This window comes from Sinocyclocheilus anshuiensis, unplaced genomic scaffold (genome assembly GCF_001515605.1).
Source record: "Sinocyclocheilus anshuiensis isolate Anshui unplaced genomic scaffold, SAMN03320099.WGS_v1.1 scaffold186, whole genome shotgun sequence".
Lineage (NCBI taxonomy): Eukaryota > Metazoa > Chordata > Actinopteri > Cypriniformes > Cyprinidae > Sinocyclocheilus > Sinocyclocheilus anshuiensis.
In genome coordinates this window covers 1,858,983-1,882,760 of record NW_015542355.1, presented here as the reverse complement: position 1 = coordinate 1,882,760, position 23,778 = coordinate 1,858,983, and the positions used below count along the sequence as shown (strand labels likewise).

The following is a 23,778-nucleotide window of genomic DNA, read 5'->3' as shown; positions in this document are numbered from 1 at the left end:
ACACACACACACACACACACACACACACACACACACACACACACACATTTAATTTGTGATAAAATATAACAATATTATATAATAATTTTATTACATATTTATAATTTTATTCACGTAAGATGTTAATATTCTGAAGAAATTCAGTAGACAGAATTTATATTTTATAATTTTGAGACATTTAAGCAGTTATCTTTAGATTAAAATGCTTTTAAGATCACGTAAAACTTAAATTTAGACAGGTGTGTCCATAGTGTATTATCCCAAATTAGTAAATATGAACTAATTTTATTTTCAGATTGATCTTCTTTGTCTGATACTCTGATCATTACTTAACACTTGACAAAACCATAAAACCATAAAGAACGTTTGGAGTGGATGGACTGAGGAGGATTTTTTGCTACTTTTCCTGTAAAATCCAATTCTCTCTTGCCCATTATATTAAATATATCTGCTATGGTGACTCCTACACTGCTAATGAAACGCGAGCGGCTTCGGTAATGATGTGTATATCTTTATGCTGCAGTGGCGTAATGGCCTGCGTCCTGGTGATTACAGCACTCAGGGCACCGTTTTATTCGGCCCCAGTGTTCAGTAATGTGTTTGTGCGTGGTAGGCATTCCTATACTGACTTTTAATGTGAGGGCTTTTTGTCCGGCCCGGTGATTTATTCACAGCCGTGTGTAATGTCATTTCATGTTGAAACACCCACCCTATGTTCAAATGAAAGAGGCATTGATGTTCATCTTAATCTGATATACTTTAATACCACGGCATCAAAATTACTCGACTGTAAGGTCCCGCAAGAGGAGGGAGGTGTGCTGCCATCCGAACTTGAAACAAAGACACGGTTTGTTTTCTACGAGGAGATTTTTTTGTTTGTTTCTCTTTATGATTCTTTTTAAATGAAAATTTTGTATCACTCAGAAACACGAGCTGAAAAGCAACTCATTCATCTGTAACTTTATGACAAGATGATATAGTAATAGATTACAGTTGTAAATCTTTCTTGAGAACTAATTATGTCCTTTTTTTTCGTCAACCGAACGGCTGTATCGTACACGTGCATACATGTGTCGCTGCACTTTGCTTTTTGTTCTCGCTGTTTTTGCATGAGCAGTTTTTGCAGTAAAGGGGACTGAGTCATGGAGAACTCGTGCAAGGGAAAAACCTAGGGCATATCAGGAGAGAGTGAGAGAGAGAATGTGAATGCATACATACACACTCCTTAAAGCACACACTCTCCTTTGCTCATAGTCAGAAGCTGCACAAGGTGATACTCTTTTGTGTGAGAGCGCGTTTGTGCGTATGCTTACACATGTGCGTGCACTTGCTGTGTGTTTTTTCCTCTTTTGAAGAAAACAAAACCAGCCCTGGGACATTTGATAAATTAAGATACCATTTGAATACATTTTGTGTATTTTTTTCTCCCAGTTATTTTTCTCCATCTGTGATCAGATGCCTGGTATTGTCTGCTCTCAATATCCTGAGTTCTACACATGCTACATGGAAAATAAATCTGGTGTCTGTTAATTTCAAACACTCTTCAGAATCTAATATAGTAAAATAATAGTTAATCTTTGTCTGTTTTTTTGTCTTTCAGGATTTGCGTAAACAGATAGCTCCTTTGCTGAAGGGCTTCCAAGCTGAGGTGAGTTGCCTTCCTAAATGTTTTTCTTGTTTTACTTGCCTTAAACTGTGGTGATGTGTGTAATTTTTTTAAAGTTTAAATACTTACTTTTATCCCCAGAACAGCTATAAATGAGCCATTTGTGTGTTGTTTCCCTTGAAATGTGTAAACTGTGGCTCTGAGGTGCTATGAATTTTTTTTTTCTGTTAGTTTGAGCACCTAAATCTAACAACAGCAGCATTGGCTGAACCAGTGGAGTGAGTTTGGGGGGGGCGGGACTATTTGTTTGACCAGCCAATTGCAGATGGGGGGAGTGTTCAGGGAAACTTGTTTGAAAACAGGCATGATTTTTGCAGTTCCATGTGGTGATGGATGGTAGTGGTGTAGAAAATAGAGCTTAGAAAATAATGTTTTAGAGTTGATCTAATTTTGATATATATATTTTTTTGTTCTCTGATTTTAGAAAACCAATTGAAGCCAGAAAACAATACATGGATCTGAACCTATATTTTAAAATCAATAACTTGCTTCGAGTTTTTGGTACAATTCATAATTCATTCCCAAAACATGATGAAGACGCACATACTGTATAACCAGTTTACATTAGACTATTGTGTGGTGGAATATTGGAATATCGAGGGAAAAAAATTTGACAAATATTGCATGGCTGTATGCTTAATTTTATGTCCCTGTGTCAACATACTTTTGGCTTTTAGTGTATTTTAGTACTAATACAGGTGAAATGCAATGAGAGTTGGGTTATGTGATGGATCTGTGTAGGGAGGAGAAAATCAGTGATGGTTTCAGTTGTTTAATCAATGCAGTGCGTCAAAGCTGCTCCGCTAGCGGCCAGAGAGCACTACTGTTAAACTACCCTCTCCTCATGGCTTTACACAGCGAATATGACTCTATCACGCTCACACCAATTAATCTCACAAACTTCCTTGTAAGGAAAGGGCGGAAAAAAGCCTGTTTGCTTAACTCGACACACAGATCTGGTGTAAGATGGCCCTCTCTCTGGTCTGATTATAGTCTCGACAGGCTAAAAAGCCCACCTGATTTAACAACAGTGCTTATTACAAGACGGTTTGTTTTCTTGTTACTTGAGGTCTGCTTTTGTCGTACAAAGCCTCCATATTTTGTCAGCATCTAATCAGATCAGACAGTTTTGATATGTTCTCACTATTTGCTGGCCCGCTCTTTTATTTCCGCTCGTCGGATGAGAGCGAAATCTTAATGATGTTTTCGCTCCATGGTGCCAGGTAAGCCTATTTGTTCTGGGCCGAGCCAGAATGATGGACTCCCGACTTTGCTGGCCCGCTCTTTTATTTCCGCTCGTCGGATGAGAGCGAAATCTTAATGATGTTTTCACTCCATGGTGCCAGGTAAGTCTATTTGTTCTGGGCCGAGCCAGAATGATGGACTCCCGAGTTTAACATCTCAAAGATGTTTTTTCAAAGAGATTTTATTTATTTATTTTGTTTGGTTAACCTTAAGTTAAGTTTTTCTTTTGAAAGGATGCTGTGGAAATCAGTAACAATATCGTGTAGAATGACTACAGCTCTATTATTGTGTCAAGTCATTTTTATACTTGGCTAAATCTAATTTAGAAATATTTTTTTAATTAGATCACTGGTTCTCAACTGGCGGGTAACAGCAAATTCATCTGTCATATCATTGGACACTTAAGGATAAAAAGATTTTGGTGTTGAGATGTTTATTTCAAAAGTACATTAATATTGCTATATTAAATTAGTCATGACATTTCATAATTGTTTAATAATGATGTGAAATAAGAGTTCACCAGTTATCCTCAGGGAATGATGCTGTGTTTCCTTTGACATGTCTCCTTAGTAGCCATTGCTGATAGTTGAGAACTGGGACATGGTGCTGTGTTCCATAAGTAATGTGCATTACCATTCAATATGACAGCAGGCAGATATTCAAATGCCCTCTGCAGCACAGACTCATAATAATAGAAATATAATAATAATAGAAAGATATTGAGTGAGTTTTGTTTTGAGCCTTACCTTAATTCTTTAAGTCAATTAAGGTCTATTTTAGTCCGATGCAGGCTGTGTTTTGCTAAAAGAGTTACACCTAATGTTCCTTGGTAATTCAGTCAGTTGTACTGTTGCATGATATCAAAATGAGTTTGATTAGGTTTAATTATGTTGTGCTGAATAACTCGCTGTAAGTGTCACCAGCCAACTCATGTATGAGAACTATTAAGTGTTTTAACACTTCTATACTAATAGTATTAAATTATCTGAAAAGATATTCATAAACTTTGAAAATAGCTGTGCTTTTAAACAGTAAGCCTTTCAGTTTGAGGTTTGTAAGGTATTTAGCTGCCAAATTCATTAGAATTTGGGTTCAGACTAACTGTTAGCCTTTTTTGTGTTGAATAGGCTTCGCTTTAGAGGAGTCTGGCCCACCCTTTTTTAAAGGGTATACAGTCATTGTCATAATACCATGCTACTGAATAGTATTTACACGGTGCTGTAAGGTTGTAAGGTCAGAGTTGACATTAATTATTTTATTTTACTTAATTTTTAAGTAAAATAAAAGAAATATTTTAATATTTTTCTATTTATTTGACTTATATTTTGTTCAATGAATTCTGTGATATTAAAATAGAATGTATCCAAAATACATGATATTAGCATGACACTATGTCCAAAAACCCAGAGTAATGTGACTATACTTTTGGAAGCACATTGGTTGCATTAGATGGACTTATTGTAAAGAATATTTTATTCCTTTTTTTTACTTTAAATTTTTTTGCCTATTTTTCCAGGCCGTTTTTCCCCCCCATAAATCCACTCTTTAAAAAAATAAATAAAATAAAATAAATATATATGTATTTATATATTGTAGTGGAAATCCCATTATCTTTTTCCCTCAATAATTTTCTGCTTCTCTTTTGCTATTCTGTCTAATAAAGTGGCAGATTAGTCCAGAAATAATAAAAGAGAAGGAAAGTGAGAAGTATGTGTCAATTTTCCTTTCCTTTGACCTCAAAAACACTTCCACTATCTGTTAAAGTATATTTCTGTATATGTAATGCAGCGTTTGATGGGCTTCAGCAGCACCTTGCATTAAGAGGCTGTCGAGGGGGCTCGAAGCGCAGCGAGCATGCCGCATGTAACTTTGATGAAGTGAGCGCTGTGAGTAGTGGCTCCCTGTTCTCCTCTCATGAGCCAGCACTGCTGGCTAACTGCTCCATTATAGCTCATTGTGGTTTCGGAGCTGTGTTCTCGAACACTAGCCTGTCATTAACGGAGGTAGTCGCCCCACTTCAAATCACTGCTCGGTTAAAAATAAATCCTCATCCCACCATTCTAACAGTGAAATCGTTTCAAACCATCTGTTATTTTTCGTCATGAAATATTTTCCTTATTGACAGTGCCTGACCTTGACAAAAACAGCCTGACTGCTCCGACCAGAAATGTACTATTTTTCGGGCATTTTTCTCAGACGTCAGCTATTTGACGATAATTGGCGGGAGGGATGGGATCGCTTGTGTTTTGTCTTGTCAGTCTGACAGTCCATTAAATCTTAAAATAGACGAAGAGACTTCAATTTTACAGCACCAATTTTAAACAAAAATGATAGAGCACATATATAATTCATAATGGCAGACAGACCAATGAATACAGCCGTTTGCAATGGGTGAATGATTTTTTCAGTTTAATTTCTATCTTCCGTTTTCCTGTAACGGTGGGTTTGTTAAAATAGCACGTTTGAGTCAGACCGACACTGATCTTGTGGGTCAGTGCAGAGTCCTTGCCACATGTCATTTTTTTGTTAGAGAGAGCGAGAGCCTCCTCTTTTCCTGTCAGGAAATGAGAGTACAATAGGGAGCTGTACATAGCACGCGGCTGGGGCCCTGTTTGGGGTTGCACATGAATGTGTGTGTAAATCAGAGACGAGGGGTGAGGGGGGGTCACTGTACTTAATTGTAAAGAGTTTTTGCTCATTTATACTTCTGCCCCAGAGGCAAAGCCAGATGTTACAGAGGTTCAAGAAGACTTGATGTACTGTATAGTAGCCTCTAACCTCAATTTTTTTTTTCATTTTTGGTGATGTACCGGAGGTGGTGCTGGCTCACTCTACACGAGATAAGACATTACCAAAGGAGACAAAAAAGAAAAAAAATTTAAGTGGTATAGCCATCTATTTGTTTTGGTTTGGTTTTGCTTTTTGTTTTGTTTTGGTTTGGTTCCTTGCTGACTTGGTGCCCTGTTTGAGATAAGGACATGAACAAAGAAAAAAAGTCCTATATAGCGTTGCTTATTTTAGTTTTGTTCATTTTGTTAGATGTTCATTTACTCTGCTGTGGTCTTTGCTCTAGCCATTGGTCATGTGCTTATTTTATTTAATTTTTTATTTAATTTTTATTCTTTTTATTATAACATTAACTTTGTTTCCCTCAAATTTTCAATTTTATCTGAGACCACTTTTTCCCGATTTGCCCGCATTCAGCTTCTTATCTCAAGCTTCATTTTGATAATAAATAATCTTCATTACAAAGTGGAAAATTCAACATTCTGAAAGAAAGAGTACGAGAATGTCACGGACACGGATGTGTGGAGGCAGGCAGGACGACGAGGACAACAAGAATTCCACTACTCACTTTTAATGTAGACACAACAAGGCAGGTACAGGTAGGTGAAACACACACACTCGGGGTAACATTCACAATAACCGACACCAATGCTCAGACAGACAGGAACTAATAAGGGGTGAATAATTAGAGGCAGACAGGTGAGCACAATGACGGTGATTAACTAATGATTAGACGGGCTAAACCAGCACAAAGGGAAGAAACCACAACAAACAGTCCACAGGGGCGTTATAGAGAATGAGAGAGGGAGAGAGTAAGTTGACCCGCCAGCAAAGATCTCTGTGAAGAGAGCTAATCACTCTGGCAGCCATTTACAGAGTGGCATGGAAGTTCTACAGATTTGGAAGTCGGTATTGATTTGACGTAATTGTGCACTAATTTTAGCGGGCTGGAGTCTGCAGAGGCTCAACATGGCCAAGTGCTGAGGAGAGACAAGGTTAGTGGCAGCCCAGATAAATGAGTTTGGATCCAATGATGGATGAATCTGAGATCATTAAACTGTCTATATATGCAGGCAAACAAAGTTAAAGTGTATGTGTGTAGGTTGTGAATCTGTTTATGTAGGTAATCACCTAGCGATCTCTTTTTGGATGCATGTTCTTCTGACACGTTTAGCCTTGGTGCTCATGTGGGTGATGTAGGTTTGAATCTGCAGTGTGCACCACTACATTCCCTCCTTAATAATTTCCTGTCACTCCAAGTCTGAGGCAAAATGAGACAAAAACAGAACTAAAAGAAACTCGAGGGTCAAATATGTTTGAAGTCTGGTCGTCTGTTTGGAGGGCGATGCAGGTCAGTAGAACTGATGGAGTTTTCTGCCTCTGCTATCAGCAGTGCCAAGTCTGTGCTCCCCCACAGAAACGAGAGCTATTTATAACCGTTTCCTCCACCCTTCTCAGTCCCTGTTCCGGCTGGACCGTAAAGGAATAATGCTGTTTAAACTGGCATGCTTTTGATGCCACCAGATAGTCTGTGTGTTGTATGGTTCAAAGAGGCGGAACTGATTGTGTTTGTATGTGTACATGTGTGTTTGGTGTGAAATGTATTGTAGGGGAAACTGGGGCTAGGTGTCACACTTTTTACTTAATGTTTCTCAGGTTTAAAAAAAAGCTCAAAAGTTGTTTTTTTATGTTTTTGAAAAAAAAAAAAATCTGCATTTGATCAATAATACATTAAATATTGTGAAATGTTATTAAAATTTAAAATAACTGATTTCTGTTTGACTATATTATAAATGTAATTTATTCCTGTGTTGGCAAAGCTGAATTTTCAGCAGCCATTATTACAGTCTTTAGTGTCACTTGATTTTTCAGAAATCATTCTAATATGCTGATTTGTTGCTCAAGAAACATTTCTTATTATCAATACTGAAAACAGTTGTGTTTCTTAATCTTTTTATGGAAACTGATTGTTTTTTTTTTTAGGATTGATTTTTCAGAATGTTCTATACTGTCACTTTTGATCAATTTAATGCATCCTTGCTGAATAAAAGTAATAATTTCTTTCCAAAAAGAAAAGGTAGTGTAACTTTTGTGACAACTTTTCGTGCGTGACAACTAGCCCTGATATGTGGCCGTTTGTATGTGTATATTTGAAGGGTCTAATGTCTGTGAGGCTCTTTGAATGATTTTGTGTGTATGTCCCGCAGCATGATGATACCAGATGCCCAGGCTGTCAGATTGAGCTGGTAGCAGAGTAGGAGAAGAGCAGATAATCTATGCAGAGCTGTTGACGGTATCTGCAAAGTCACGCACGACGCTTCTGCCTGCTTCTAGGCAGCCTTACAGTCTCTTAACCTCCTCTGTGCTCTGTCTGGTTCAGAGCTCTGAGAGTTTAAAAATTGACATTGGTTCCTGCTGGATTTCAGGGGTAGACGTGGACCCGTGCCGAGTGAGAGAGAGTAAGAGAAGCAAGTTTAATTGCTCCATCTGCAAGAGGGCTGCAGAACTTGGCCCTGCCTGGGCCGATCCAGATGTTTTCCGGCAAGAAACATCTGAAAATGTTTAATTTCTTTCCCATAGGAGTGAAAAGTCTGTTACATGTTGGATATTTACAGTGGCAACTGCCCTGTTCCATCCATCAAGCCCGGCAGGCTCAGGGCTGCAGATTTACAGGTTTTATTTGATGTTCCGCTGCTGGAAGACCAAACACACAACACTTGTGAACATGTAAACAGCACAGGAGTTCAACATTTTCTTAATGGATAAAAGCAATACTGTTGATTCAGACCACATTGTTTTTGGGTGTGGGGTACTGCAGAAAGACTGACATGTGTAGGAACTATTGAAGGCTTTGGGCTCTAGTATTTTGAAGAACCCTGGAGGATCTGATGCTGCATTCACGTCATGTCAGAATTACCATAATTGCAAGTTCCCATCTTGTAAAAACCGCTTGCGTCTTCGTCAAACTTTTAATTACAACTTGGAAACTCTGAATTTTATGAACTCTCTTATGTGACCATCGTGATGTCATGTAAAAACAACCAAAATGTCAATAAACACAGCGAGTGAAGTTTTTCAGCAATGATGAAAAACTTTCAGGATTCAAGCTGGGTTATTATAATATTCAGAATATTAGAGTATTTAATCTGGTTTTCATTTCTTTTTTATTTTTAATCCGTCTTTTTGTTGTCGTTAGCTTTCCCTCCATCATTGTTAGTTTTATTTTTTATTTGTTTTATTTTAGACTTTTGTATTTTTAATTTTATTTATTATAATTTTTTAAATTTTAGTATTTAATGGTGCTAAAGTTAAGGCACTAACGGGTATCTAGTAATGTGCTAACCAGTGTTGGGCAAGTTACTCTGTAATCAAATGACTGATTACTCCTTTTAAAAGTAATCACGTTACTGTTCTGATTACTTTATTTCAAAAGTAATTAGTAATTAGTTACATTACTAGTTACGTTACTTTTTTCTCCATGAAATTTATGAAATCCCAGCATACACGCTCCCGATAAATATTTGTTATTAAAGCACCAACATTCACAGAACACTGTTATTTTTAACTAAAGCAAGCGGCTGCTGCGTGCATGGTTTGGCATGGCAGAATGCCAGCAAAAAGCGCTGCATTTATAATCTCCAAAAGACATCTCAGTTCATCGCAATCGCACAAATCTCTGTTATAACACAATAAATATATGCATAATGAATCTTTCATAATGTCTACAATTCGTGTGCTATAATGAGAGGATTCGTGAGCACGCACATTTCAGCACTGCATTGCTCAACGCTGCAAACACGCGTTATGGCCTAAATAGAAACTCTGCATATGCTTGCACCTGTTAATCGTTTATATTTTATATTAGTTCATGTTGCTTTTGTCCAATAGATGAATAACGATTTATTTGTTTTAGATATTTTATGTTTAGATATTTCTATTTTGCAGGAGTCCCTTTAATCATTTTATTCTCCCGCATCCCGCACACACACACACGAGTGTCTACCCGCCCGCACCATCACTCGCACATCTTGTTCCGCGCCGCACTCTGTTGCATCGGGTCTCGCGGGAGCAGGTCTGGCCACTGGCACTTGACTCGACAGTGTGTGTGCTACATCCTTTTTACAATCTCTAGATTATAAAACACTGCATTCTGTCAGCAATGTAACGCGGCAGTAACGTATAGAGACCTCGGCTTGTAACTATACTCTAATTACTATTTTGAAAATTATAACGCGTTAAATTACTCCGTTACTAAAAAAGTAATCAAATTACAGTAACGCGTTCCTGCCCAACACTGGTGCTAACTAGTGAAAATATATATAAAGTATAGCATAAAATATATACATATATACAAAATATATAAATCTAGTATAAAATATATACTAGTGGTATTTGTACTAGAGCTGTGCAGTTAATCGAAATAAAGTTTCAATGTCGATTTCCAACGATTATAAAAATCCAATAATTGAGATAAAACGATTATTGCACCCAATTTCGCCCCCCTTTCCAGCAGTTCGCTTTCGTTCCTCCATAAAAGCCCAAACTTCATGTGCAAATCATTAAAATCATGTAAATTTATAGTTTTAAAGTCATAAACACAGATTTATTCTCAGCTATATTTTTATTATAATGGTTTATTATTATTATTATTATATGCTATTTTTTATATTAGTAAACAACTATTTTTTTATTTTTTTTAGTTCTTGTTTTTGTCAGCAATCATAACATTGAGTTCTAGAATCTAAAGAATCCATTTCAAATTTAAGATTCTGGAAAACACATCTCTGTGTCCTGGAATTTTCCAGGTCTTTGCTCCAGCTGTTAGAATGTATAACTCGGGTTAAGCAAGGTGAAGATTTGGTTCAGTTTTTAGCAGCTCTTAAATTACTGTATAGAGGCCGTACTGATTTGGGTACTTGTTTCTTGTCAGGTTTGACCCAGTTTGTTAGATTTGGCCCAGTTGGGCCAGACTGCATACTGGTTCTACAGCACACTGTCATCAGTACGCTGTCATCGTCAGAGTTGCACGGTGGGAAAGTGCTGCCATGGCATTTTATAATTTCTATATGTGGTTCACCACACCCTACTGAAGACAATCACTCTGATGTGTCGGTCCAAGACGTTTCTCCTGCCTTTGGTTGTCACATTTTTAAGACACTGGTAAATGCAGTTCTCAGAAGCTTAAGAAATGTTACATTGGGTGGAAATACTGTTTCTGTACTATTCCAAAACCTAGTGAACTGCTTACAGAGGCAGTATTGGTTCCAACTCAAAAGCTGTCCCAAAAGGTAGGCAACCTAATTATGCTGCCTCATAAGATACCTCATTGTAGTCAAGCAATGTACCCATTGTGGGGAAAGCAGCCCCAGAATGCATTGCAACAAGCCCCTAATATTATATTTTATAAAATGAAAACCTTTGATAATAATATTCCAATGTAATTAAAATGAATAATCGCTCCCAATATTTGTTTACACTGTGTTTTATGTTTATTAGGGAATCACCTGTTGTCTTAGCAACGTGTTAACATCACATGTATTGAAATCAATAGCAAAATAACGTTTATGTTGACAATATATTATCAACAGGGTACTTTTTGGTCAAACCGTAGCAGAAGGCAGATGGATGATGTATCATAATCTGGCCAGAATCACCACAGCTGTGTGTGTATTCAGATTAAGAGAGATCAGTGTCTTTATTAGAGCTGTGTAAACTGAAGAGCCTATATTACAACCTTTCTCTCTTCTGTCTCATGCTCTCGCTCTTTCTTTCCTTATTGTTGTGTGTTATGGCACTGGGTTTGCACTGTTTGTTCCAGCTGTCATACATTGCCACCGAAGGGTCAATAAGGTCATCTGTCCCAGTGAAACCTTGGAAGACAGAGGGTAAAAAAAAGTGAACACTTTTTCTTCATAGTCTGCACATTTTCACTGAAGCTCAAGTAGGAACTTTTTTTGTTAAATATTAAGAATATTTTTAATCTGCAATGCCTTCTTCTATTGACATCTGTTATATGACCGTGATCATGCATCTTTCTACAAATTGACAGTTAGATTAAGTTAGTGGGCGGCACCTCAGTGACTGCGGCCACTTCTGAAAATCATCTATCTTCAGGAAATGATGAAGGCCTCTCCTTGCAGTGGGAGCTGTAACCCAGATACAGTATGTAATTTGCCCATACGTACGCGTCTGCGGTGCTCTATATTAAGGCCAAAAGTTCTTCTCATTATCAGAGTCCCTCATTACCTGTTTCTGTCATCTCATGCTCACAGGGATTTGGATTTATATCTGATAATTACCTTCTATATAAAGCGAACCAGAAACGGCCCGAGCGTATACACCTGAAGCTTGCCCCCAAAATGCCTCGACCCAGCTCTTGGAAAAATATCGCACGCGTCAAAACATAAATGATTTACCATGTGTGAATGAAAAGGGTCACGGTTATGTACACTTAGCTGTTTTATTTAGGTCGAATAGGTGGTAAGTGATGCACGTAATGTGCGCGTGTGCGTTCGAAATCTCTTTTTCTAGGCTGTTTTCCATATGGCCATCTTTAATGGACTCGTCATTGCTGCTAATGTATGCAAATTTCAACCTGGTTGCTAATGCAGTTACCAAGCCTGCAGTTTCAAGCACACGCAATTCAGTTATTGTGTTTTTTTCCTCATTGTTTCAGATCGACGCCTTGAGTAAAAGAAGTAAAGAATCAGAGGCTGCTTTCCTCAGCGTGTACAAGAGATTAATCGATGTCCCAGGTATGTCTCGGCTCGCTCTGAGCTGGCTGCTCACACACACACACACACACACAAATGCACTCACACACACTGCTGTAGTGTTTCACTGAGACGAGAATACTGTAAACACATCAGTCATATTTATGAGACCTCCGTCTCTAGTGTCTAAAACACACCCATGCACGCGCACAGGCCGTCTTAATGACTTCTACGGCTTTAGAGACCCACTTCGTTCCAAACCCCACACACGGAGGAACTTGGATTCTAATAAAATCCGCATTCATTGCCCCACAAACACCTTTTAATCTTCCGAATTGGCTTTCTAACAGTGAGATAATGGCCCCCGGATTCTCAGTTTTTATATGGTAATGTTCTGATGCGCTGATCTATAATAAGTTAATGGTGCCGCAAAGTTTCATGTGACATCTCAAAACATCTTTAGCTCAGCCGCTCGATAGAGTTGTGCTTCAAACTGAAAGTTCACCACAAGAAAGTGCAGATAATGTATCAAACCCCCGTTAAGCAAGTGCGACTATGCAGTGTGTTGAGAGAGACGACTTCTGGCTGAACTAAACTTTAGCTTGGGAAACCTTCAGACCTCCCTGCAGATACACACACACACACACACACACACACACACACGAATCTAGCTGTGTAGCTCCGCCCACATCTGCTGAGTGACAGGGAGGCAGGCAGACAGACAGACAGTGCCTCCTGGGCCTGTTGGAGCAGGTTGGACTGTCTGACTGCACAACTACTTAATACATCCCTAAATTATCACAATGCTGCGGTCTGGAGATCCCGGGCCAGCTCAATGGCGTGTCTGTGTGTCTGGAAGTGTGCGCAAGTGCATTTGACTACCTTTTTATATGTGCGTGTTGTGTATTTGAGAGGGAACTGTATGTGTGTGTTGCAGGATGTTGGAGTGGGAGGTCTAGTCTGGGAATGTCTGTTTCTATCTGTGAAATCTGGAGCTTGTCCAGTCCTGTCTATGTGTCTGCGAATGTGATCACAGCTTGACAAATTATCTTGTGATAGTTACATTGGTACACTGTGTAGGCCTGTTTGTGTGTGAGCATTGTGGTGTGTGTTAGGAAGTGTTTCAGGCACCTTAATGCCAACATTTAACTTCTTCACAAGACTGATATACTCTTTATAAAATCCATTGTTAATATTGTTTCTGAACTCTGATTGGATGAGACTCATTCAAAGCCCATGGAAAAAATAATCGAGACAGGACTGAATTTTAATTCATAATTTTTTATTTACATTTATTATTTTACATTTATTTTTAATATATTTTAGTGTGGTAACTATATTTTGTTATATATATATATTCTGTTCAGACTAATTTAGAATATTTATGGGAATGACAACTGAATTCACTCCTGAAAAATATACTGTGTACTGCCTGTATAACTGTGAGATAAAATGTGTTTCTTGTTTACACCCACAAGATGTCAAAACATTGCTATGCAGCCATTGTGAATTCAGGAGTGACTCCAGTATTCTGTTCACACTGTAACAGTAATTTAGAGGATTCACTCCTGCATTTAAACACAATTATCGCTTTCACTTTAGGGTTCAACTTTAGGATTATTTTAATGTTTTTTTTTCATATGTTTTTGCTTTTTAGAGGCTGAATGCGTCTCATAGATGTTATATCTGTACTATAATAGATTTTAAAGCATCTAAATGTTCCCACTTGTCCTCTATAGCTTCTTTCAGTGAGGCTGCCCAGCACTTAACTTCAGTTTAGTTTCAGACACCAATCTAATTGTGTTGTACATCAAATGACACGCATCCAAATTGATGTGCCTGTGTAAATCAGATTTTAATTGGCTGGTCATTTCAGTCACATGACTGTCACGTTCAGAATTGAGCGACAGACACGCATGGCCGCCCGTCAAGCCGAGTTGAGCTGAAATGGCAGTTGCCACGGCTACAAAAGGGAACACACCATGACAGCATTTCATTCAGACTTCCTCTTGCAGTTTTTAGATATGACACACTCTCACGCACCACACATGCACATCACACATAACACACCCCATCAGCATTTCCTGTACCTTCAGCTGAGAATACAGAGAGGGGGAGGGATGTGCGCCGAAAACTGCGATCTCGACTGTAGCTTCATGTACAACGTGTACAGGAATGACATGTTTTATTTTGCATTCTTCTCTGTCATCTTTTCGTTCTCCGATTGTACTCTCACACTCTCTCTCTTTCACTCTCATGTTCCGCAGGGGCTAATAAAATAGTTTGATTACATAATTAACTTGGCTGTCTCATTAAGGAAAATCAACGGGAACAGGGCCATAATTAGTCATATAGCAATTAGCATTTGAGGGGGACAGACAGTGATAAAAAACGCACGTGTGTGTGTCAGAATGTCTTAGTCCTTCAGTACGGAGGGCTGGCCTTGGTCCCACACCACTGCTGCGTTCGGCCCCCCTTTCACTTAGCATCGCCTTCCCTTTATGAAAGCAAGAAATGAACACCCTGCCAAATATGAATTAGTATAACTTCTTTTACAACCTGCTAATCTGAAATTTCTGCAGCTGGTGATTGTTGCCGGCATTTGAATGAATCAATTTGTCAACCTTATTTAATTATTTATTCATTTTATAAGAAATAATAAATTATCATTTTTTTCTATTAAAAAGTTTAGTTTGCATGATTTTTGCATAGACTTCTACTGCCCTTAGTTTATTGTGGTCGTTCCACAGGTCTCAGATTATTCAGTGTTTTTCAATTGTAACTTTTAAAGGAGATGGATTAAGGAGGAGATTAAGGATTTAATTCATTTTTTCTCCATAAATAATAATTATTTGTGAATAATGAGTGCGTATTGTGTAATCAGTGCCCTAATCTAGCAGCAAATTACAATTACCATAAAACAAGTACACAGAAAACATGGTACTTGCGTGATATCTGTATAAAATCAGTGATAACACCGTGGTTCTTTTTGGTTCTTTTTTGTTAGTGTGATTTAACCGAGCAGAAGTTAAACCGAGGTGCTGGAGCATAGTGTGGATTTATTGGCGTGTTTTGGCTTGGTTTGTTTTTCTAGTTAACATTTTTAGCTGTGGTTGGCAATCCGCAAAAATGCAAAAACACTTTTAGGTATTTAGTCGAGCTGCACAGAGACTGGCCCACACTGATCTCCATACACTGAGCTCTCATTCACTGAATAAAACCTTTTACCTGCTCTGAACGTGGGACACCCGATATTCTGACCTGTGTGTGTGCGGATGTGTGTTTCAGATCCTGTCTCTGCTCTGGAGGCAGCTCAGCAACTCCAGGTGACTGTTCGGAAGATGCATGACTTGGAGACAGAAAACCAGAGGCTCAAAGATACACAACAAGAGTACGAACGTGAAATTGCAGAGGTTAAAAACCCAGGTAACCACCAGCTTCTCAGTGCTGCTTGAAATGAAGGAAAACAACAACACATTTTCCACAAAGTGAAATATGTAGAACTTCTATCACCTATGAAACAAATATGAATATATATATATATATATATAATTTATATAATAAAAAAAAAAAATAATTATTTGATGAATAAAGTTCAATGAACAACATCTATAAATATTTGAAACATGATAAATATCTATACTATCACTTTTTATCAATTTCATATTAATCTTACTGACCCCAAACTTTTAAATGGTAGCATATATATATATATAATATTAAATATTAAATTTCAGCTTTGCTATTTCAGAAATAAGTTTTAAAATAGATTCAAATAGAAAAGTTATTATTTAGTTATAAGATTTCACACCATTACTATTTTTACATGTTTATTTTGTTACATTTTATTAACAATTCGGTCATAGCCTACTTTTCACAATCCATTCATGATGGATAAAATCAAGTTTTATTAAATCACTTCATTATTTCCTGCTGAATATTTTGTTGCATTCAAAATTATGTCACATAATGGAAATTAAATGCAATTTGTATGCATTTTATTTTGTAAAACAGGATTTATCTGTACCTAGCAAATTAAATGAGTTACGCATATGTCATGTTGGCAGGCAGCGTATGTGTACCCACATAGACGGGGCCCTATTTTTGTTCAAATGAGCTGGAGTCATCTGAGCTCTATTTCTGTCCCGCTGCTGTTTCAGCCAGACATGTTTCCTGGTTTTTATTTTTTTAACATAAACAAGAGGGAGCATCGCTTCCTCACAGTCTGTGGAAATCCCCTAATCGATGCAGTTCAATAACGGCAATATTTTATTTGTCCCACACGAGCCATAGGAACCCCCACATGCGACCTCTCTGTCGCAGACACATGTGTACGTGTACACACACACACAGGTGTGTTTCCGTCTGAGCGGTCCGCTAGTTAATCCTTCCTATTCTACACGCTGATCTTTCTCAGGTCAGTGATCCTCCAGTCTCACAGTGTTTAAAGTCCAGTTTAGCATTTAAGGGTCTAAAAGGGCTCTTGTGGGACTGCTGCTCATTGATTATGTGTCAGCGGTGAAGTGCTGGAGTTTAAATCACCGCAGATGGCTGTGCAAGAGATGGAGAGAGGAGGAAAAAGCTCTCTATCAGGGATATTTTGTGTGGATGTGTGTGTGTAGGCATGTAAACAGACATTTTTCTTTCACAGAGGGGACTTTCCCTTGACTTCAGTTGTTTTTATACTGAGCTAATGAAATTTTCTATCCTCTCACCCTAATCATAAATGTAACCCTCTTAGTTTAGCATTTTTTTTAAATGAACATTTGACCATTAAATGAAAATTCAGTTTACTCACCAGGAACCGTTTCAAACCCAAATTACTTCCTGCTGTAGAACAGGAAGCAAGCAATTACAAAGAATGTGCTGGTCGCTCTTTTCCATGCCATTACATTGTATCATTTTGGAACCTTGAAAATTCAGGTCAAAGGCATCAATAATGTATGATAAAAGTGGTTCATATGACTTGTGTGCTGGATTCAAAGTCATGCAGTAGCTTTGGGTGAAACAATTTAAGACATTATTCAGTGATAATCTTCCCTCAAGTGGGCAGTTACCTCAAGAACTGCACTGATTGGATCACTGAGTCTGATTTTCAGTGAAAAATGACTTAAATTTTGGTTTGTTTTCACACAAAGTTGTCACATGGCTCCAGAAGAATTGGAATATAGTCATATGAACTACTTTTATGATTCTTTTATGGTGCGTTTGTGTCCTTTTGAAGCTGCAGTCCCCATTCATTGTAACTGCCACAGTCTTCATTGCTGCTTTTGTGTTCCATGGAAGAAAGAAAGCTATATGGTTTTGGAACGACTTGAGGGTGAGTAAATGATGACAGATTTTTCATTTTTGGGTGAATTGTTACTTAAAGATATAATTTGGTATGTTTATTAAGTTGTTTTCCTCTTGGCCGATTTCAGGGTTTACTATCCTTGGGGGACAATTGGGCCCCACAGTGTAGACAAAACCTAAACCCCACACACCCGTAGGTCTCCACTGTCTGTCCTTTTCATGCTTCCCTCTGTTTCTCTTCTACAGAAGTCACTATTAAAGCACTTAAAGAGAAGCTGGAGCAGTATGAGCATTCTCTCCAGGCCAAGAACACAGAGGAAGCTCCCGATCAGAACCAGGACCGATCAGGAAGAGAAGAGAGGGAAAGCAAAGGGGAAAACCTTCCTAACAACTATGCAGACAAGGAGAGGTTAGCCTGACTGTTGCACAAATCCGATACGGCATTAGTCTTCATGATTGCATTATGAATTCATAGGCTGTGCTTCAAAAACTAGCAAGCTGCCTTCCTAGATAGCAGTTTTGAGCTTCATAGGTAAGTTTGAAATGACATCAGAGAAATCATAAGAACATAAACGATTTTCTCAGTTCTTAAGCAAAATGTTTGGGTATCATAGATGTGTTCAGCATTAAATTCATGTTTATAAATTCTTAAACTACATTTTTCATGAATCATAGGTGCCTTTGTAACTAAATTCTGAATTCATAACTAAAATTAAAAAAACAAAAACAAAAAATGGAACTTAGTTTATTTCAGCTAGTTGCCAAGGCAACATTTCCCATTTTGATTTGATTTGATTTGATAACTACAACTAAAACTGAAATAATAAATATAACTAAATTTAATAACTAACTAAATATATAAAACTAATTAACACACCACAAAATTGTAACTAAAATGTAAATGAAAATGGAACATATAAAAATAAAAACTAATTTAAAATGTGAATAACTATTATAGTATCTTAATGATAGTAAATGAACACTGAAAACACTAGGCAGTTAAATAGGAAACTCACTTTGAAAATATAGCTGTATGTCCACAGTAAATATTTAGTCATTAAATGTTAAAAATGTTATGTAATATCACTGCATCTAGTCATTTATTTATATGCACTGCATCTAGTGATTATACATATGTTCATACCAATTTGCAGTACTGCAGTGTTAATGTGACTATCCTGTCTGTACATTAATATATGTTGGGAAATTTGTTTTAATTGTCAATGCACAGTTGTTTTAATTCTCCTCTGGATGTCTATGCAGTCAGCCACAGCAGAGCCAGGACAGCAGGACAGAAGACTTAGACATGAAAACGCAGTCCTTACAAACAGGTTTGCTAATGCATTAACCGTCAAGTTGGGTGTTTTTGCAATTACATACATGTAATTTGACGTAGTTGAATTCTTTAAGCCTGTTTTACTGAAATGTGTTTCATTTGTTCCGCAGCACTTGAAGCAACTCAGGCAGAACTCCATGAACTGAAGACAAAATACGATGAAGAATCCACAGCAAAGTGAGTAACCCGTTTTCATTTTGATGGGACGCAGCAGGAGACAGTGTGGATTAGCGCCAAAACGGCTCGGATTCCCCCTTCTGTATTTTCTTGACTGTCTGCTAGGCGTGCTGTGTGCTTGTCTCACCTTTGCACACACATTTACCCACATTTGCGTGTCCGTACAGACACAGACAAACACACACACCTCTTTGATCCGCACCAAAACAGCTCATAATCCTACTGCAGACAGGTTTGATTAGGGGGGAAAACACAGTGTGGTGAAATCACACCTTCATTCATGGACAAGTTGATATTCAATAGTCCTCACATCCCGCCCATGATGCCTTTATGGCTACACGAGACTGAATAATGGATGACACAGTCCTTCATATCTCGCACGGATGCTCTGAGTGATTCTCTGAGAATCCTGTAATGAAGGGATTCGTACCATCGGCTGACATTTTGTGGGTGGTGGGCGAATCAGTATATGCATACGTGCTTTTTGTTTGCGCATTATGTTTGTTTGCCTTGATCTGGGTCATGCGTGTGTGTTTGTATGCGTCTGCATGTGTGCGTTCTTCTCTCCCTGTCATGTGGTCTGGGTTAGGTGGCAATTTCCTTGTCTTGCTGTCACTGAGGAATGCATCCTGTTGCAGAGCGCGCTTGCTGCGTGCTGTTTCGGTGCAGTTCTCTGCACTGAGTGACATAATTACACTACCTGTGATTAAACCAAACCCTGCCATGCCAGACCCTCAGCACTGTACATTTAAAGTCAAAGAAGCCACTTTATTAGCACAGAAACCCTCCGTGGTGAGCTGTGGTCGAACCGGAAGGTCAAAGCAAGGTTTATTTGAGGAAAAGACACGCTTCTGATTCCACGATCACTGCAGACACTGATCTAACGAGAGATAAATCTCGCTGTCATTCTTAAGCACAAACATTTGAATATGACTGTGTACGTGCATACAAACGCAAACAAGAAAGACACACACGCACACAAGAAAATGCATTGTGACATTCAGTAACATTGGCCTGTTTCCAATCTGCCCCGTCTCTCCCGGGGACTCTTACAGAGAGTGTGGCAGGTAAAACGTTTCCACTCCATTAGATCTCTTACCTGTTTCTCATCCTGGTGCTCCAGCTTTTTTTTTAAGCTTGTTATTTTATTAAGTACACTTTTTGTCTAGGAAGTGTGACTGATTATTTGCAAAATTTATTGGTTATGATTTTGCTGCTGATATGAAATAAAACAACACTGTTGATGTTGCAATGAATTTAATGCGCTGTTTATTGTACTTTAAAGGGATTTCCCTTATTGTTGCATATATACAGTATATGTGTGTGTGTATAATTGAATAAATGAACACAGGAAATTAAGTGATTTTCTATATAACAATGCATAAAAATGTCATAAAAGCCAATATTTACATGCATTTTAAATATCTTGTAATTGTTATAATTCGTTTATCTATAGACCCCTTTTCAGTTAGTAAACAACGTGACGTTTTTCTGTGGGCGGAGCTTAGATGGAGGCAGATAGATTCCCCTGACCGCTTCACTAATGCTAGCTATGAAGTTTTGTTAGCTTGGTTTTTTAACAATGACCGGAGAAAATCCGATTTTACCTGAATATGTAAGGTCACTCACTTGTCCGTGACAGCGATTGTTATTTGAAAAAGTTAACTTTAACGGAAGAAACCAGACTGGTCGACCCGTACACACTCACTCAATGGATGGACAATCTGACAGGATTCCCTCCGGTTGAGTGACTACCTGATAGAGAAACCTAAAGTGTATAATAAAGAGAAACTCACCTGTGTCTATCTAGTCATGAAGATGTATATATTTCAGTGTCAGCAGGCAACTATTTTTACAGCTATATGAGAGTGATCTGGGCCAAAATACAAAAAAAGACATTTAAAGTGATGGGTATATTATTTGAAGATGTATGTATGTAATGGCCAAATAGTTATTTTAAAGTATACCTCCAGTAAATGATGTAAGTTTTCAGTGACATTACAGTACCTTTACATTACTTTATATACAGTACATTTAAAGTAAGATGTGAATATATTCTAGAAATAAGAAATCCAGAAACAGCAAATTTTCAAGTTTCTGTATCTGATTATTCTTTCTTACCAAGTTCTTAAAAATCAATTCAAGTTCTCCACAATCAATCACAATGTATATGCAATTACAGATGATTAAGCATATAAATCGTCAGTTTGTTGTTTTACTATATATATATATATATATATAAATAAAAAAAATATTTTTATTTAAAATTCCCCTTTTTTTTAATTACTTTTTTTGACATTGCATTAAAGCAAAATATTGTCATCATTTAATCAAAATTTTAATTATTTTGCTACTAGTAGTTGGCAGTGTTTTGTGGTCTGCATGCTGTACATATATAGATTTGTGCTTTACACATCCTATTTTGCCTAAGCCTGAAACATCTATAGTCATCCAAGACTTCATCGTTGTTGTGATTGCTGACTTAATGAAGTTACGTGATTCTGTGCATGTGTCTTTGATAGGGGATAAAGAAATCCCGCCCCCATCTAAGAGCCCTTTCCTGGCCTCAGGGTTTTACATGCTCCGTTAGCTTAGTTCATCCACAGTGACAGTAGATGGATCTCAACAGGAAGGGTGCCGAGACGTTCATGTGCGTGTATCGCGTAGTTAAATAAACATAAGAATGTGTCATGCTCTGCAGTGCTCCAGTAATAAACGAATGAGAAAGGAAGTCCCTCGGTGGGCAGTTGTTCAGCCTTTGATGCGGGGCGGTTAGCTCTGGGTGTCAAAGTCACATTGTGCAGAGGACTCATCTGGTTCCTGTGGTAATAATCTTTAATTTACAACTTCGAATATTTTTTCTTTACAATATATGTTCCTGATCTTATCGAAGATTCATCCGTGCATGTTGTTGTTATGAAAAAAATTGCATTTGTGAACTTGAAACAAAATAAAATAGGTGTGTTGGGCCAAAGACCCTTTAAGGCAAGTCATTCCACTCGGCGGCCATCTTTGAAACGCCTCTCGGGCATGCAAGAGCAGATTCAAGATTCAAGATCAAATTCTCCAAAACTGTTCGCCAAGCTTACGATTAAATTTCATATTTGAAATCACCAATCTGACAACAACTGTCTCATAAATGTTGTTTCTTTTGCTCAAATAGCGTTAAAAAAGCGTATTCAGGCTAGACCAGCCAATGCGCATGCGCAGTCCTATAACTGCACGACTCGGAGCGTTGACTGTTTCTATAGCAACCTCGGCAGCTGTAGTGACGCACTGACTGTACCGATTAGCGATTGGCTCTTTTACTCAGAAGGCGGGGCTTCCTTTGATAGAGCAGCCATATAGACCCCTTTTTAAGTTAGTAAACATGAGCGGAGAAAATCCGATTTTATCTGAATATGTAAGGTCACTCACTGCCGTGACAGCGATTGTTATTTGAAAAAGTTAACTTTAATGGACAAAACCAGACTGGCCGACCCGTACACACTCACTCAATGGATGGACAATCTGACAGGATTCCCTCCGGTTGAGTGACTACCTGATAGAGAAACCTAAAGTGTATAATAAAGAGAAACTCACCTGTGTCTATCTAGTCATGAAGATGTATATATTTCAGTGTCAGCAGGCAACTATTTTTACAGCTATATGAGAGTGATCTGGGCCAAAATACAAAAAAAGACATTTAAAGTGATGGGTATATTATTTGAAGATGTATGTATGTAATGGCCAAATAGTTATTTTAAAGTATACCTCCAGTAAATGATGTAAGTTTTCAGTGACATTACAGTACCTTTACATTACTTTATATACAGTACATTTAAAGTAAGATGTGAATATATTCTAGAAATAAGAAATCCAGAAACAGCAAATTTTCAAGTTTCTGTATCTGATTATTCTTTCTTACCAAGTTCTTAAAAATCAATTCAAGTTCTCCACAATCAATCACAATGTATATGCAATTACAGATGATTAAGCATATAAATCGTCAGTTTGTTGTTTTACACACATGCACACAGATTTTCATACACGACATAGGGTACTCTTGCATGTTGTGAAATGCATAAGAAATCTTTAGACGCGTAACACAAACCATAATCCATAACAACAAAATACAATACTTTATTTAGCCTTTTCTGATAAGAAGTGTGCGCTACAAACGCGAGCATTTTTGACGATTGTTTCTGTCCAGTCCACTTGTTTTATTGCGTTTAACCACAGCTGTCATCGTTTTTTTTGTCTGGCAGCAGGTATACGATAAAATTTCAAATTGGAGCCTGTACTCCATTGATTCTGGCACCTAACATCACAACAAGATGATATTTTAAATTCCTTATATAGCCGAATCTCTACTGGTTTGTATTGGCCGCCTCTAGTTTTCCCTTTTGTTTTGCCTCCAGCTAGCGCTGTGATGTAATTGTGACGTTGGCACTAAAAGGGTCTATATAACATAAAATCTAATATTTAAATAGTTAAGTGCTATTTTATGTATTGTATGCATTTATATATATGTAAAAAAAAATTAAAAAAAAATTAATATATATATATATATATATATAACG

The 23,778-nt window shown here is 37.7% G+C and overlaps 1 protein-coding gene across 3 annotated transcripts in view; it reads left to right on the top strand.

The window, feature by feature from the left end:
• The window catches only part of LOC107691661 (homeobox protein cut-like 1), a 150,208-nt gene that overhangs the window by 67,161 nt on the left and 59,269 nt on the right, over positions 1–23,778 (top strand). For all 3 annotated transcript variants that reach the window (XM_016490402.1, XM_016490403.1, XM_016490401.1), the window contains exons 3-8: positions 1,601–1,648; positions 12,375–12,453; positions 15,700–15,837; positions 17,950–18,112; positions 18,967–19,034; positions 19,150–19,216. In XM_016490402.1, the coding sequence (XP_016345888.1) occupies positions 1,601–1,648; positions 12,375–12,453; positions 15,700–15,837; positions 17,950–18,112; positions 18,967–19,034; positions 19,150–19,216 (563 nt within the window). The remainder of the gene's footprint in view (positions 1–1,600; positions 1,649–12,374; positions 12,454–15,699; positions 15,838–17,949; positions 18,113–18,966; positions 19,035–19,149; positions 19,217–23,778) is intronic.